Source organism: Penicillium longicatenatum, assembly GCF_028827895.1.
Source record: "Penicillium longicatenatum strain IBT 33135 chromosome Unknown contig_7_segment0_segment0, whole genome shotgun sequence".
NCBI lineage: Eukaryota > Fungi > Ascomycota > Eurotiomycetes > Eurotiales > Aspergillaceae > Penicillium > Penicillium longicatenatum.
Window position 1 is genome coordinate 3,088,646 of NW_026643124.1, and position 13,263 is coordinate 3,101,908.

The 13,263-nt window shown below is 47.8% G+C and overlaps 5 protein-coding genes across 5 annotated transcripts; 4 read left to right on the forward strand and 1 right to left on the reverse strand.

Annotated features, from left to right (window-relative positions):
- Positions 1 to 3,563: 3,563 nt before the first annotated feature.
- On the forward strand, positions 3,564 to 5,457 carry N7484_011413 (putative MFS maltose transporter; the record flags this gene model as incomplete). The annotated part of the gene is made up of 5 exons (XM_057121800.1): positions 3,564 to 3,791; positions 3,866 to 4,344; positions 4,400 to 4,734; positions 4,790 to 5,181; positions 5,269 to 5,457. The coding sequence occupies 5 exons, from the start codon at positions 3,564 to 3,566 to the stop codon at positions 5,455 to 5,457; spliced, it is 1,623 nt and encodes a 540-aa protein (XP_056967554.1).
- A 600-nt stretch (positions 5,458 to 6,057) lies between these two features.
- On the reverse strand, positions 6,058 to 7,008 carry N7484_011414 (uncharacterized protein; the record flags this gene model as incomplete). The annotated part of the gene is made up of 5 exons (XM_057121801.1): positions 6,058 to 6,206; positions 6,267 to 6,407; positions 6,465 to 6,697; positions 6,758 to 6,836; positions 6,897 to 7,008. 5 exons carry the CDS (start codon positions 7,006 to 7,008, stop codon positions 6,058 to 6,060), a joined length of 714 nt encoding a protein of 237 aa, XP_056967555.1.
- A 1,272-nt stretch (positions 7,009 to 8,280) lies between these two features.
- Positions 8,281 to 8,673, forward strand: N7484_011415 (SDR family NAD(P)-dependent oxidoreductase; the record flags this gene model as incomplete). Its single annotated transcript, XM_057121802.1, has 1 exon — positions 8,281 to 8,673. The coding sequence occupies one exon, from the start codon at positions 8,281 to 8,283 to the stop codon at positions 8,671 to 8,673; it is 393 nt and encodes a 130-aa protein (XP_056967556.1).
- Positions 8,674 to 8,933: 260 nt separating this feature from the next.
- N7484_011416 (uncharacterized protein) lies at positions 8,934 to 10,121 on the forward strand (the record flags this gene model as incomplete). The annotated part of the gene is made up of 1 exon (XM_057121803.1): positions 8,934 to 10,121. The coding sequence occupies one exon, from the start codon at positions 8,934 to 8,936 to the stop codon at positions 10,119 to 10,121; it is 1,188 nt and encodes a 395-aa protein (XP_056967557.1).
- Positions 10,122 to 10,321: 200 nt separating this feature from the next.
- Positions 10,322 to 11,422, forward strand: N7484_011417 (Alphabeta hydrolase fold; the record flags this gene model as incomplete). The annotated part of the gene is made up of 2 exons (XM_057121804.1): positions 10,322 to 10,505; positions 10,578 to 11,422. The coding sequence occupies 2 exons, from the start codon at positions 10,322 to 10,324 to the stop codon at positions 11,420 to 11,422; spliced, it is 1,029 nt and encodes a 342-aa protein (XP_056967558.1).
- Between the last annotated feature and the right edge of the window lie 1,841 nt (positions 11,423 to 13,263).

Sequence of the window (13,263 nt, forward strand, 5' to 3'; positions counted from 1 at the left end):
GTCATGGAAATCAATACAGGGAGTGGTGATTATTATTCATCAAAAGAGGCAAAAATGGAATTGATCTATGATCATTTGGAGAAATCAAAACAATAATGCTGAGTAACTTCAACTTCGGGGTAGAAAAAAAAAAAAAAAAAAAACCAAATCTTGTCGCATTTGAATCTGATTTGCATCGAGTGGTTGAATGTGGAAGATGGGCTGGAGTTCTCAAGACGGAGATATATAATAAAGATCGCGAACACCGAATGGAAATAGATTTGCGGCCGCCAGACTTCCAAGTTTCATGCAAGAAAGCACATAGGAACTGATAGGATTAAAATGACATCAGATTATAAAATGCTATATCATTAGTTCAAGGCTAGCTGCCTAATTTCCATCGGCGGCGGTGTTGCTTCAGAGGTTTTTTTGTTCTGAAAGTCCACACCTCATCCATGGCCCCAAGCCCTGGGGATCAATTATTCGCTCACGAGGTCTTCCCTATCTCCTCTCGCTCTATGAGCTCTGTATGGGTTTGGAAATTGCTCACAATCCGCAAAGTGGTATAGTAGCTGAAGGACAATGCAGCAAACCAGAATCCACAGTTGATACTTGCTGTCGCAATCAAACTCGTGGGAACAGCTTGAACTGCAAACTCTACAGCAGCCCCGACTTTTTTAATTCCTCCTAGTAGAGAGTGACATCGAACTTGACACCCCGGTCAATCTGAAAGTTTCCCGATGGACTAGTATATATAATTCTCAACTAGAGCGAGGCTGATACGTGATAAAGCGCAAAAGCCCGACCGAATGAGTGCTGATTGCCCCATTCAAAGAAAGGGCTTGTGCGCCTATATACATCCTGTATAATGATCACTCAGATTCATGTCGTGCTGTGAAGAAACGCAGTGAGCATAAAGGTAAACATTGTCAGCCATCTAGACTTCTGTGCCAGGGCAGATCAACATAGAAAACAACCAGCCATAAAGCTGCCGAGAGCCCGCGAGCTAAACGCCTATTAAATATCCAGATAAGTACCCGGGCACTCTTGAATCCATATAAAGTACCAAAAAGAGGAGAGGCAAGCAGGACAGACCTGCCTCTCGTCAATTATCACATCGAGCGAGCGTCTTGCCGCCAATAAGAACCACGAGATGCACCAATCCGCGTGTTGATGCCTTGTTGCACCTTTTCCTGGCTTTATGACAAGAGTCCAAGTACCAAACCCCGATAATGGATCATGGTAAAGAAAATATTAGTCTGGTACCCAGCCTGCCCTTCATGATCCACATCATGTTTAATCCCTAGCGAAACAGCTTCGCCAATGATGTTACAAAAATTGCGGCATGTGAGTCACGTTGCAGTGTAGTAACCGGACTTATGCTACTCTGGATAACCGTTTGCGATAGCGCCTTCAACGCTCTAGAAAGCCTCCGCGCTAAGTCCACATGTCACGGAGCCTAGGTACACAAGCCATGTTGCACCAGTATGAATACTTGGACACAGACCGGCGGCATATTTGAATCGAGGGATAGAGCGCAGTCGAACTCAAGGAATTTGGTCATTCAAGGCTCTAGTAAGCAGGTGAATCTCATTAAAACGTAGATCAGGGCTTTTGGAGCCGCCGACTCCATGGCCATTCATAGTGCTCCATATCCCTAAGGCAAAATTACGTAAAGGCCCACGACACGGTTTGAAGATACATGAGAGGCTGTTTTGAATCACTTGTCGTGATGATGTTGGTATGTGCTTGATCTGTCATCAGAAATAAAATGATTGGAGCGGTATGTCTGATACGAGATCAGATCTATATAGACAAACAAATGGGCTTGGAAACTGGATAAAAAAAGCTTTAATTGAATAGTACTAGATTTGTAACTACACATGCCGGGGATAACATCGGCCGCCATACGTGCTGGATTCTCTTTCACAGTTGAGGATTATCTATTTTGGTTGCCGCCGCTTCAATGAGGGCTTCCAATTAGACCCAGCCTCCCTAGTACCATACCCGTTTAGAAAGGAATAGTCCATATTATAGGCAAATCGATTTTAAAAATTGTAGAAGGAACAAGTGGCGAAAAATTCAAAGTATCGCGCTCGACATGCCCTGGTTTTAGAATTTCAGAAAGACCCCGTCCTCAATATATTCTTCCCTTTCCCAGGTCTTCTCAAGGCGCATTCTACCTTGTTTGAAAATCTAATTATCTTCTCGCATGTATTATACAAACCGCGATCATTGAAATCATAGATTGTGATCCTCAGTGTTTGATTTAGTCCAAAAATAAGCATGGCTGCACTGGTTATTCTGCATCTTGGGCCTCCTCAATGGAATGATTGTACGAGTACATACTTTAGCGATCATATCCCTACGTTCTGGTTGGTCACTGAGACCAGTAATCTGGCCAAGCATTATTCCGGGCTTGAAAGCTTGATGCGGGCTTGATATAGGCTTTGGGCTTCCCAGAACGCAGCCATCTCTAGCCCCCAGCGCGTATGCACGCTCAGGGCACGACCGGGCCTTTTCTTTTTTTTTTTTTTTTTCTTTTTTTTTTCACCCGACCGAATGCCGGTCGTGACCAAGGACACGGGCCCATCAAGCGGCATCCGTTATAGCTTATTTGCCTTTTAGGGCCTCCAAATTGTCACAGGACTGTCCTGGCTCACGCCGTGCATGAGGCTTAACCCCAAAGTGGTGTTCATTCGTGCGATATTGGCGTGCGACAGTCAGAATCAAACCTAGCCGAGGCAAAAATAGCGCCCCTGAGCGGCCCCAAAAGTGCTTTCATGAGGTCCGCCACATCCTCCTGACCAGGGCGACGAATTCATTGGAGGAATCCAAAAGACAGATTTGGAAGAGCTTTTCTAGATTCATGAGCCAAAGACGCTCAGGCCCAACGAAGGCGTCGAGGGATCATAACCGAGCAGTAAGCAATTACGGCTAAAAGAGAAGAGACCGATGTAGACACCCGTGCCAATTATTCCTGGTCGCTGAGTCGTCCGTGCTGAGGCCATCTATTATGTTGGTCTGGCCGCCGGGGAATTTCCACTTTGGGCCCGGCGATTGAGGGAATCCAGTAAAGGCGTACTCAATTCCAATTTCCAGCAATTACGAATGATCAAGTAGTTCTGTGGGTGGCGGCCCCTGAGCGTTAGCGTTGGGCGCTCTGGTGATGTAGTCCGACGAGAACCCTTACGTATGCTCTGTATGCTGTCCGGACCATTCATTGTGGGAGAATGGGAGGGGAAATACCAAATTTCAAGGCTAGAAGACGGATGGTATCTCACAATTTATCCCGAGGAGGAGCGAGCTTCACCAATCAGACCAAAGACTAGGTTTCATCAAGTCCGGTGGCTGCGGCGCTCGGTTTCTTTTACCCCGGACGCTTATCCCTTTAGATCCTACCCCGCAGGACCCCGGATTAAAAAAAAATGAATTAGCAGCAGATGAACGCCCATAACTCCTATAATAGAAGGGTTGGGACTTATAAAGAGCATGTAAGGTAGCTGCTTGGCTCATTTTCGTTTCTTTCCTGTGATTTTCTTCCTTCTCTACTACGTGTGCTTGGTCGGCACACACTAGCCAATATGAGTAGCGCTCCCAATGAACCACATGGCGACCCCTATGAGGTTGAAGACAAGGCCGCCGTCGCTCAAGTCGATCATGCCGCCGATTTAGACGAAAAAGCACAGGTTTCCGATTACAAGGCGGATGCCATTGCTGCAGAAAATGCGGAGCACGACATGACCGTGATGGAGGCTGTTCGAGCCTACCCGATGGCGTCTTTCTGGGCATTTGTGATGTCTTTCACGATTGTACTGAGCTCCCTTCCCATATATCCTGGTGGCCGGTCTCCACAACGAGGAATCGCAACTAACAATATGGATAGATCATGGAGTCCTACTGTGTCTTCCTTATTGGTAACTTCGTCGCCCTACCGGCATTCATAGAGAAATACGGTGTATATGATGCGGCAACCAACGGCAAAGTTATCGTTACCAAGTGGCAGTCAGCGCTTCAAGTTTCTGGGCAGCTCGGTGCTTTGATCGGCGTGTTCCTCGCTGGTCCTCTTACTAGCCGGATTGGCTATCGTTGGGCAACTATCAGCGGTCTCATGCTTTTGAATGTTTTCATCTTTGCATTTTACTATGCCGAGTCGATGCCCGTGATTTTTGTGGCCCAGCTTCTTGAGGGCATGCCTTGGGGTATCTTTATTGCCAACGCGCCCGCCTACTGCAGTGAGATCGTTCCAATTAAGCTACGAGCCCCAGCAACACAGATGCTACAGATGTTCTGGGCTATTGGCAGTATCATTGTTGGTGCTGTGACTTATGTCTATAATACTAACCCGGACCCAAGTGCTTACAAGTATATGCCCCTCATTGCTATATGATAAGCGACATTGCTAATGCATTGAGATCAGGATCCCTATTGCGCTGCAATGGATTTTCCCCACTCCACTTGCTATCCTCATTTTCCTTGCCCCCGAATCGCCCTGGTGGCTTGTTCGAAAAGGACGCTTTGAAGCCGCAGCAAATGCAGTCGAGCGTCTCGGACGTCGGGCGAGGATGAATTCCAGCGAGGCTGTCGCCATGATGCGTCGTGTCGTCGAACTCGAGAAGACTGAAAAGGAACCTAATCATCTGGAGCTCTTCAAGGGCACTGACCTCTACCGTACCCTCATTGTATGTGGTGTATACGCGGCACAGAACCTGACGGGTAATCTGATCGCCAACCAGGCCGTTTACTTCTTCGAGCGTAAGTTCTTCTCACTAGCTGACGCATAAAATGCAATCGCTAATTCCAAGAACAGAGGCCGGTATCTCGACAAATACTGCATTCGCCCTTGGTCTGATTACGTCGGCACTGCAGTGGATATTCGTCATGTTGTCGTGGATCCTTACCTCGTATCTAGGCCGTCGTACTATCTACCTCTGGGGCTCATTTATCAACGTAATAATGCTCGTCGCTCTCGGAGTTGCGGGCTCAGTTGGTAAATCGAATTCGGCCTCTCTTGCACAGGCCTCTCTGGGTCTCATCATTTCCGTGCTCTTTACCCTTGGCCCAGCGCCGGCTTCGTGGGTCATTATCGGAGAAACCTCAGCTATCCGTCTTCGACCGCTCACGACTGGTATCGGACGTGCTTCGTACTACATTGTGGAGATTCCCTGCATCTTTTTGGGAAGTTATATGCTCAACCCGACGGTATGTTTCAACTCATGATTCTTCTCTCTCTCCCTCTCTTTCTCTCTGTGCCGTCGCGTGAATATGTGCTGACGAATAGGCATGCAGGGTGGAAACCTTGGCGGCAAGTGCGGCTACGTCTGGGGTGGCACTGGTCTGTTTTGCTGGGTCATGGCGTATTTCTTTGTGCCTGAGATGAAAGGCCGGTCCTACCGTGAGATTGACATCCTCTTCAACCGTAAGGTTCCGGCTCGCAAGTGGAAGGAAACCGCTATCGACATCCAAGACGACAGGTAGATGGAGTTGTAGCTGAGAAGGTAGTACCCGGAGAGTGAACAAGGCGTGGTATGTTGCTTGGAGAAATGAATGTATTTATTAATCGATAAGATCCAATCTAACTTGGAGGCATTATCATCTATCATCTACTACGCTGGACTCTAGTGGGCCATCCTTAAGTATCTTGGAGGTTTCCAACAAGATTTTCATCCTAACAAACGATTACTCTAGCTGGGCAAGAGAGCGTAACTACAACAACAAAAGAATTGCCAACGCGATCGAATTCTTTATGAGGATTGGGAACCGTTCCGAGCAAGACGCGAAAAGCCACACAAAGCAACTGATCCTGGATTACGAGAAGCTATTTCTTGAGCAGATGTCCGAGATATATCGCCGGAATACTCATCTTCCCCTTCAATTGAGGAGGATTCTCGAAGTAGCCGAGGTATCCATGGGTGGGAACCACTACTGGAGTGCAATTTGCCCACGGTATCATTCTTTGGAAGAAGTGAATGTTGAACCTGAACCAACAAGAACGGAAAATTTCGATTTGCAACAAACGGAAAGCCGAGTTAGCCGCGAGAAAGAGCCATATGAAGAAGAGAATCTTGGCTTGGTACATCAGATCAACTTGGATGTCCCTAAGCCATATTCGGCCTTATCAGCGGCAATGAAGGGAAGCAATCTCCTTGACGGCTCAGTTCTATTAGCACCGCAAAAAAACGTCGCGTCTCTTTCGTCGAAGAATGTTCGATCGAAATTGATTGATGCTATGAATGTATGGCTTAGGGTATCTGCAAAACTTCTGTCAACTGTCAAAGGGGTCTTACCCGTCGCCCACGGCGCAATAATATTAATAGTGATGTTGCTGTGGATCAAGATACTCTTAAGTGATCGCATCAATCCAAGGAGACCGGTCTTGCACGTGGCATACAGGCTCAAAGGCGCGGCGTCAATAAATGTGGCCGCTGCTGTGGTAATCATGATTTGATGCGGTCTACCGGGTTCATTGCAGAAGAATTAATTACCGCATCGGATTACGAAAAGATGACCGATAAGATTGATATTAATTGAGTCGAGTTTTGGCGGCTGCAGTCTGCCTGTCGAGGCATTAATTGCCTCGTTCAGGAGTGTTTCCCCGGAAGTGACACCGGCGTTGGATATTACCGCATCGATCACACCAAACTTCTCGGATCCGGCTTGGAACAGATCGAATACATCATCCCAATTCGCAACATTAGTCTTGTGGAAGAGGACATTGCTGTGTGAGAGCTGTTGTCAGAGACGAAAAGGGCTTCTGGTCAGTGATATTAGCTCCTACCTGGGGAAACCCAATGTTTTGATCAATGCCTGGGCAGCTTCTTGGTTCCAGTCTCCAAGGATGAGATTCGCGCCATTTGCTATACCAAATATTGAGTTTCTCCCTCTCAGTCGTAGACATTCTTTTCTCTCGCACTTACCATGTGCAATTTGAGCAGTTGCCCGACCGATGCCGGTAGAGCATCCAGTCACTAGAATGGTCTTAGACTTCAGCTGTTTCAGCTCCGCCTCATTGATGGTATAGGTAGTCATTATGATGCAGAGAAAAGAGAAGAGGTTCTTTCAAGTAAAGCTGATAATTTGATGTCTTGGATGGCGCTAATTTCAGGTAAGTCCTTCGGTCTAGCGGGGACACAATCTCATGAGCCCTCTGGACCCCTGTCGTAGGTTTTCTCGAGTTTTCAATACACCAAGCTACGTGCGGGACCTGATGCCCCGCAACGCCCCGCAACGAACAGGTGTTGGAGCCGGATACCGAGCGTTCCCGGACACCGCTCATGTTGACGACCCTCCCTTAGTCGAATTCTGCTTCACGAGGGCTTTAGAGCACAGCTAGCGGAGGTAACTGGTAGCACAAGGCATGGGTACGCAACAGGCCGAATATATGTGTTGTGGGCTGCTAGGACGTGAGGCGTGGGACCTAGACAATAATCTATTCCAAACCTTGTAAATCTCATTCGTTATTCCGCATACTCGTGCACCGCTTGACTCGATGCGCAATTCTCCACATGCACTAGCGTGTAATAAGCCGGTATTAGGTGGGACACAGGAATCCCACTCTATTAATGCGGGGAAGCATATAATGATGGTAGTGTTTGTGCAGTGCATTTTCATCAATAGCTCGAGAAACTTTAGTTATATTATCATATCGTGTGTCACACTAAATACGCGAGCGGTCTCTAAGGTGGCTTTACTCTCTATGTGTTTTGTAGGCCGAAACGTCGGCCCGCCTTATCTATAAAGTCTTCGCCGCCCCCCTTGTAAGAGTATTCATCTATAACTCTCATGATGCGGCTCCCATCCATTCTGCTGCGCGTTACATAGCGCCGTGTCGAGTCGGGCGCCAGCAAAATATCGTTCCAAGATATTTGACGGGAGCACCAGTCCGACTGAATTCCCTTAAGGCTAATAGAGATGCAATGTTGTTTAAAGACAAAGTGGTTCTTATCTCTGGGACTGGAGGTGGTCAGGGTAGAGAAACCGCGCTTGCCTTCGCCCGAAAGGGTGCGAAGGTCCTAGGCTGCGATGTCGTCGTGAAATGTTCGGAGGAGACCACCCGCCTGGTTAATGAAGCAGGTGGCGAGATGATCTTGGTAGAGCCTGTCGATCTTGCCAAATCCTAGAGATGCAAAGCGGTGGGTCGATGCCGCTATAAAGCAGTGGGGGCAGGTTGACGTCCTGTATAACAATGCTGCAAGTGTCGGGATCGCGCAGTTCGAGGTTGCGACAATCGAGCACTGGAATTACACTATCCGAAATGAATTGACGCTCAGCTATGTTGCTGCTCGTGCGGTGTGGCCGCATATGATGGAGCGCAAGAAGGGTGTTATCGTGAATGTCGCGTCAGTCACCGGGCATATCGAGCTATCTGTGTTTCCCACCGTAGCCCACGGCGTGGCCAATGCCGGCGTCCAGGCCCTGACCCGTATGCTGGCGGGGGCAGGTGCACCTCACGGAATTCGCTCCGTCAGCATTAGCCCAGGCGTTGTCTTTAACCCAAATGCCCCTAAGCCGTTCGACGATCCAGAGTCGCCGGAGATGCGTGCTTTGTGGGAACCGACTCCACTCGGGCGGCCCGCAAGAATAGAAGAGGTCTTGGAGACTGCGCTCTTCCTCGCCTCGGATAAGGCCAGTTACATGACTGGCACTGACATTGCCGTAGACGGCGGCCTATCGGGAATCGTGTGGCCAAGATAGCTGTAGTTGGGCAAAGTACCACCGGAATTGTCTCAAACCCCGCAGCACGAACAATCATACAGAATGATACAATTTACCTGCGGGTACCGTGACATACTGACCCGATAGAAGTGAGGATACCCAGATACTACACGTGAAAATCTACTACCTCCAATCATATCGCGTCATTTTTAGCACGAATGACACTCCCTGTAGAACGCGGGGTTTGTTCAAACCCATAGACCCTGCTCTGATCACCCGTAGACAAATCACCCGGTAACATGGCAGCAGCAATAGAAAAACTCCTCGTCGAAGAGCTATCCATCAGCGATGCGGCTTCACCAGCGGTCTCTTTTGAGCCTTTTGAGCTACCATCCTCAAACCAACGAGTGCTGGGACCTCCCCATCCAGCAAACACGGTGATTCCACTCGCACTCCAACTGACGCAAGACAACACCGCCTCCAGCCTGAGTGACATAGTAGAGATGATCAAGAGAGTCCAGCAAGGACATGGCACGTTTACCAAAAAACTTGCCCTGCATGGCACCTTACTCTTCCGCGGACTTCCCATCCACAACGCAGAAGATTTCAGCAAATTCGCTCACGCATTCGGCTACAAGCCCCACGAGATCATCGGAATAGTCGTTAATAGACCTTTACTCGCACCGAACATCGCACCAGCCAACGAGTCCCCCAAAGAAGTCCTCATCTACAACCACAACGAGTCCCCCCAAGTACCACACGCCCCCGAATACATATTCTTCTATTGCCATCGCGCCCCGAACAAAGGTGGTCAATCGCCCATGTCATCATCGCTGGAGCTCTTCAATCGCGCGCAGCGCGAAATCCCGGAGTTTATCGCCGAACTAGCCGAGAAGGGTATTTTGAGCCGAGTGACGTACAAGAACGAGCCACAATATGAGGGTGGTTCCACACTTCTTCAAGCATTTGGTAAAGATGTTGTCGAAGGCGATGATGAAGAGACCAGAAGACGGAAGATTGAGGCTCAGATTGCGCGGTATGGACGGGGGAAGCATACGACGTGGGAGTGGATGAATGATGGACTGATTCTGACGCATCGACTGCCTTGCATCAGAACTCAGCCTGGAACAAATCTACCGGCTCTTTTTACTGGGTTGGCAGCGTATTGGAAGAGGTCGCAGGTTGATCTTGCGGCTCGCAAGAATGTTACTCAGCAACTTTTTGGTGATGGTTCTGTTATCCCGGAGAAGTATTTGGCGCACCTTGTGAAGATTACTGATGAAGTGAGGGTCTTGCATCAATGGCACGAAGGTGATGTGCTTGTTTATGATAATATTATTGCGCAGCATGGACGAGAGCCCTGGGAAGGTGAGCAGGCTGATCGAGTGGTTCTGGCAAGCTTGTTCGATGGCCCAAGTGTGCCAGGAGCTTTTGGGTATGGAGACTGGGCCCAGTTAGTTCAAGCTTTAGATTTATGCAATGCCTAATTCTAGTATAATCAGATGTCATATATCAATGTGTTTTTCAAGTATTCTACTACGGAGCTTAATTAAGTTGGTCACCACTCGATCGGCAATAACTTTATCCCCATAGGGGAACTTAAACCGTGCCTGTGCCTCGATTAAGGCTACGACAACATTTACACACAATCCCAAATACCTAACCTGCATTAAATACGAAACTGAAGATGCCTCCTCAACTCCCAGAAGGAGGCCACACTGTGGTCTATTCTGAGATCGACAACCATGAAGTCAAGCTGGACTATTACCTCCCCCGCACCACGGGCAGCCTACCCGCCATGATCTACTATCACGGCGGTGGCATGTCTGCCGGTTCGCGACGAGGTCGTGGTTTGCCGCGCTGGATGTACGGTACGTTAACGCTGCAATCTTCCTCTCCGGTGCCCCAAAAATGCCCAGATGGATAGCTAATAACCCTTTCAGATCACTGCCAAGAAAAGGGCTACATGTTCATCTCCGCAGACTACCGACTCTGCCACCCAGCCAACGCCATTGACCAGATTGACGACGCAAAGGCTCTATTTAGCTATATCGCAGGACCTCAGTTCGCCAGCGAACTGCCGGAATCCGTGTCGCTTGACACAGCCCGCATCGCTGTGACTGGGTTCTCGGCTGGTGCCTACTCTGCTCGCGCGGCTTGTCTCTACGCAGCGCCCAAGCCGGCAGCTCTCCTGTCTGTCTTCGGACTGGGTGGTAATATGCTTCTGGACCACTGGACAAGGGCGCGGCCACCAACCTCGTTCGCAAAATTCGTCGATCTGAGCGGCGTTCCCGCCTTGTTGGCGGACAAGACTGTTGTCAGTGACGATTACGTGGAGGGAGGCATGTCGAACCGTTTTGCGCTTACAGTCGACTGGGAAATTAAGGGGACATTCCTTGATGGTGTTTTCCAGAGGCCGGGATTGGGCAAGTCACTCGATGCTCTGGAGCATGAGAAGCGGTTTGAGGCTGTTCCCGAGGACTTGAAGCCCGGTATGCTGGAGGAGTTTGTTACGGCTGATTATCCACCATCTGTGTTTGTACACGGCAAGAGTGATGAGGTTGTTTCTCCTGAGGAAAGTATTTATCAACATGAGCAACTTACCAAATTGGGAGTTCCATCACAGCTGCATCTTGTGGAGAATGGGCCACATGGTTTGGAGGGGGCTATTATGATGAGAAAAATGGCTGGAGCGGAGATTCCTGGTAGTGATAAGGTGATTGCCGATACGATGGAAGCTTATGGGAAGGCTCTGGTTTTCATTGATGGTGTTTTTAGTGCGGTATAGAATTTTTCCCTTCAATTTTCTATGAAAAGTATCATCTCCGTCACTTTCTGATGACCAATAGTTGATTTGAGGAGAGACAAAGACCTTTAACCAGTTCCTTTGCTTTGTTGGAAAGGTGTGGCTCTGGATAGAAGGATAATGTAGAAGCCGTTTCCACGTAGATTTGGCGACTGCCCATGCCTAGGTTATTACCGCCCGCCATAAATATAGCTAGATAACATTGAAGCCGCGTGGTTCATCAAGTCTGACAAATGGGATAAGTGTATGAAGTGGCCCTTCACTGCGAACCCAGTGGGGTTTTCTGGCGTGAAATGCGCCAAAGCACTACAGGAGCATGGGTTCGTCTTCACAAAAAGGTCAGTCAACGTTGATTTGATGCTGAACTGGAATAAAGGCACTCTTTTTATTCAGAAGTCTGATAAATAATAAAATTGAGATGCACGAAGGGAGAAAAAGGAAAAAAAAAAAAAAAAAAAAAAAAAAAAAAGAAATTCCGTCAGCACTAGGGTTCGAACCTAGGATCTCGAAAGAACTAGATGGCGAATTGAAGAATTCACTGGAAGGGGTTAGTAATTGGTTAAGAGAGTCAGGTCACGGGGTAACGAACAGTCTAGCGCCTTAACCACTCGGCCATACTGACAGGTTTAGACGTTCTACGCTGAACTCCCAAATATGAATGAAAAGAGGGACTTATTGTCAGTATGGAACAACAATTTCTGCTCTCAAAGCCGGTTCATATTTCTCTTGAATTACAGACCCTGATGATACTTAAATGAATAAACGGAAATAAGTAAAGAGTAAAAAGTTCCTGACTTTAAACCGACGTGACTAGAAAGTTAGCGATGATGGTCTTTACAATATACACGGACTGTGTGCGAAAGATTCATCTGAAGAATTAGGAATGACCTTTTTGAGATTCAAGAGCAGTAGCCCCTTTCATATAAGCCTGGCAATTAATCCTTAATCTTTGTATCCTAGTGATTTAGATAGGGAACATCTAGGGCTTTTCTATAATCATGGCGTAATGTGCTCTATTACAGGGTCATTCAAGGTGGGCGAAGAGCATGTTTTCAGGCGGTGAAATGTGGCTTCTAGGCAGCCAGCCGTCGTACATATAGTGCTTACCAGGCTGATAGTCGGAGTTTGATCGCCCGCTCTTTGTGAACTCCGAGACATATTCTACAATATTATGGTAATTGTTAGTCGTCCCCTTGGTCGTATGGAACACTATTCGGGCCGATGAGAGCCTGGTTCATATAAAGTAAATTTGAGCATTCTTATTACTAAGGCAGTATGGTCGAGTGGTCTAAGACGTTAGACTTGAACGAAATCAATTTTCGAAGAAATCTAATCTCCTCGGAGGCGTGCGTTCGAACCGCACTACTGTCGTTTCTTTTTTTACGCTTCATATTTTTGTCCTTCGTAAGGCTCTAGTACGATATCGTTTGTTTCTCTCTTTTTTAAGCAATCCGAGTATTGCCCGTGTTCTTTCATTCGGTTACGAAAACCACTACTTCTCACATTTCTATATCCCCGACCTTCAATATATTTGCATCTATTTGCTCTTAGAATGACACAAGACAGGCGCTACGTATTTACAAATTTCATATTTAGACTGTACCAAATTCAGATCCATGTCATTCGACATTGGTGTGATGCTTACGCTTCGCATCTGGTCCTTCATTCTAGCTAACTTACGACGCTGACTGTAAGCAAGAACTCAGCTTTATTTGCCTATGAAACTGCCGAATATTACAGCTCAGCCAGGTACATACGGGTCCACACCAGTATCCATGCCGAGGAGTTAAAGAGAAAGCTTAATTGAGTAATGGAATTGGTGA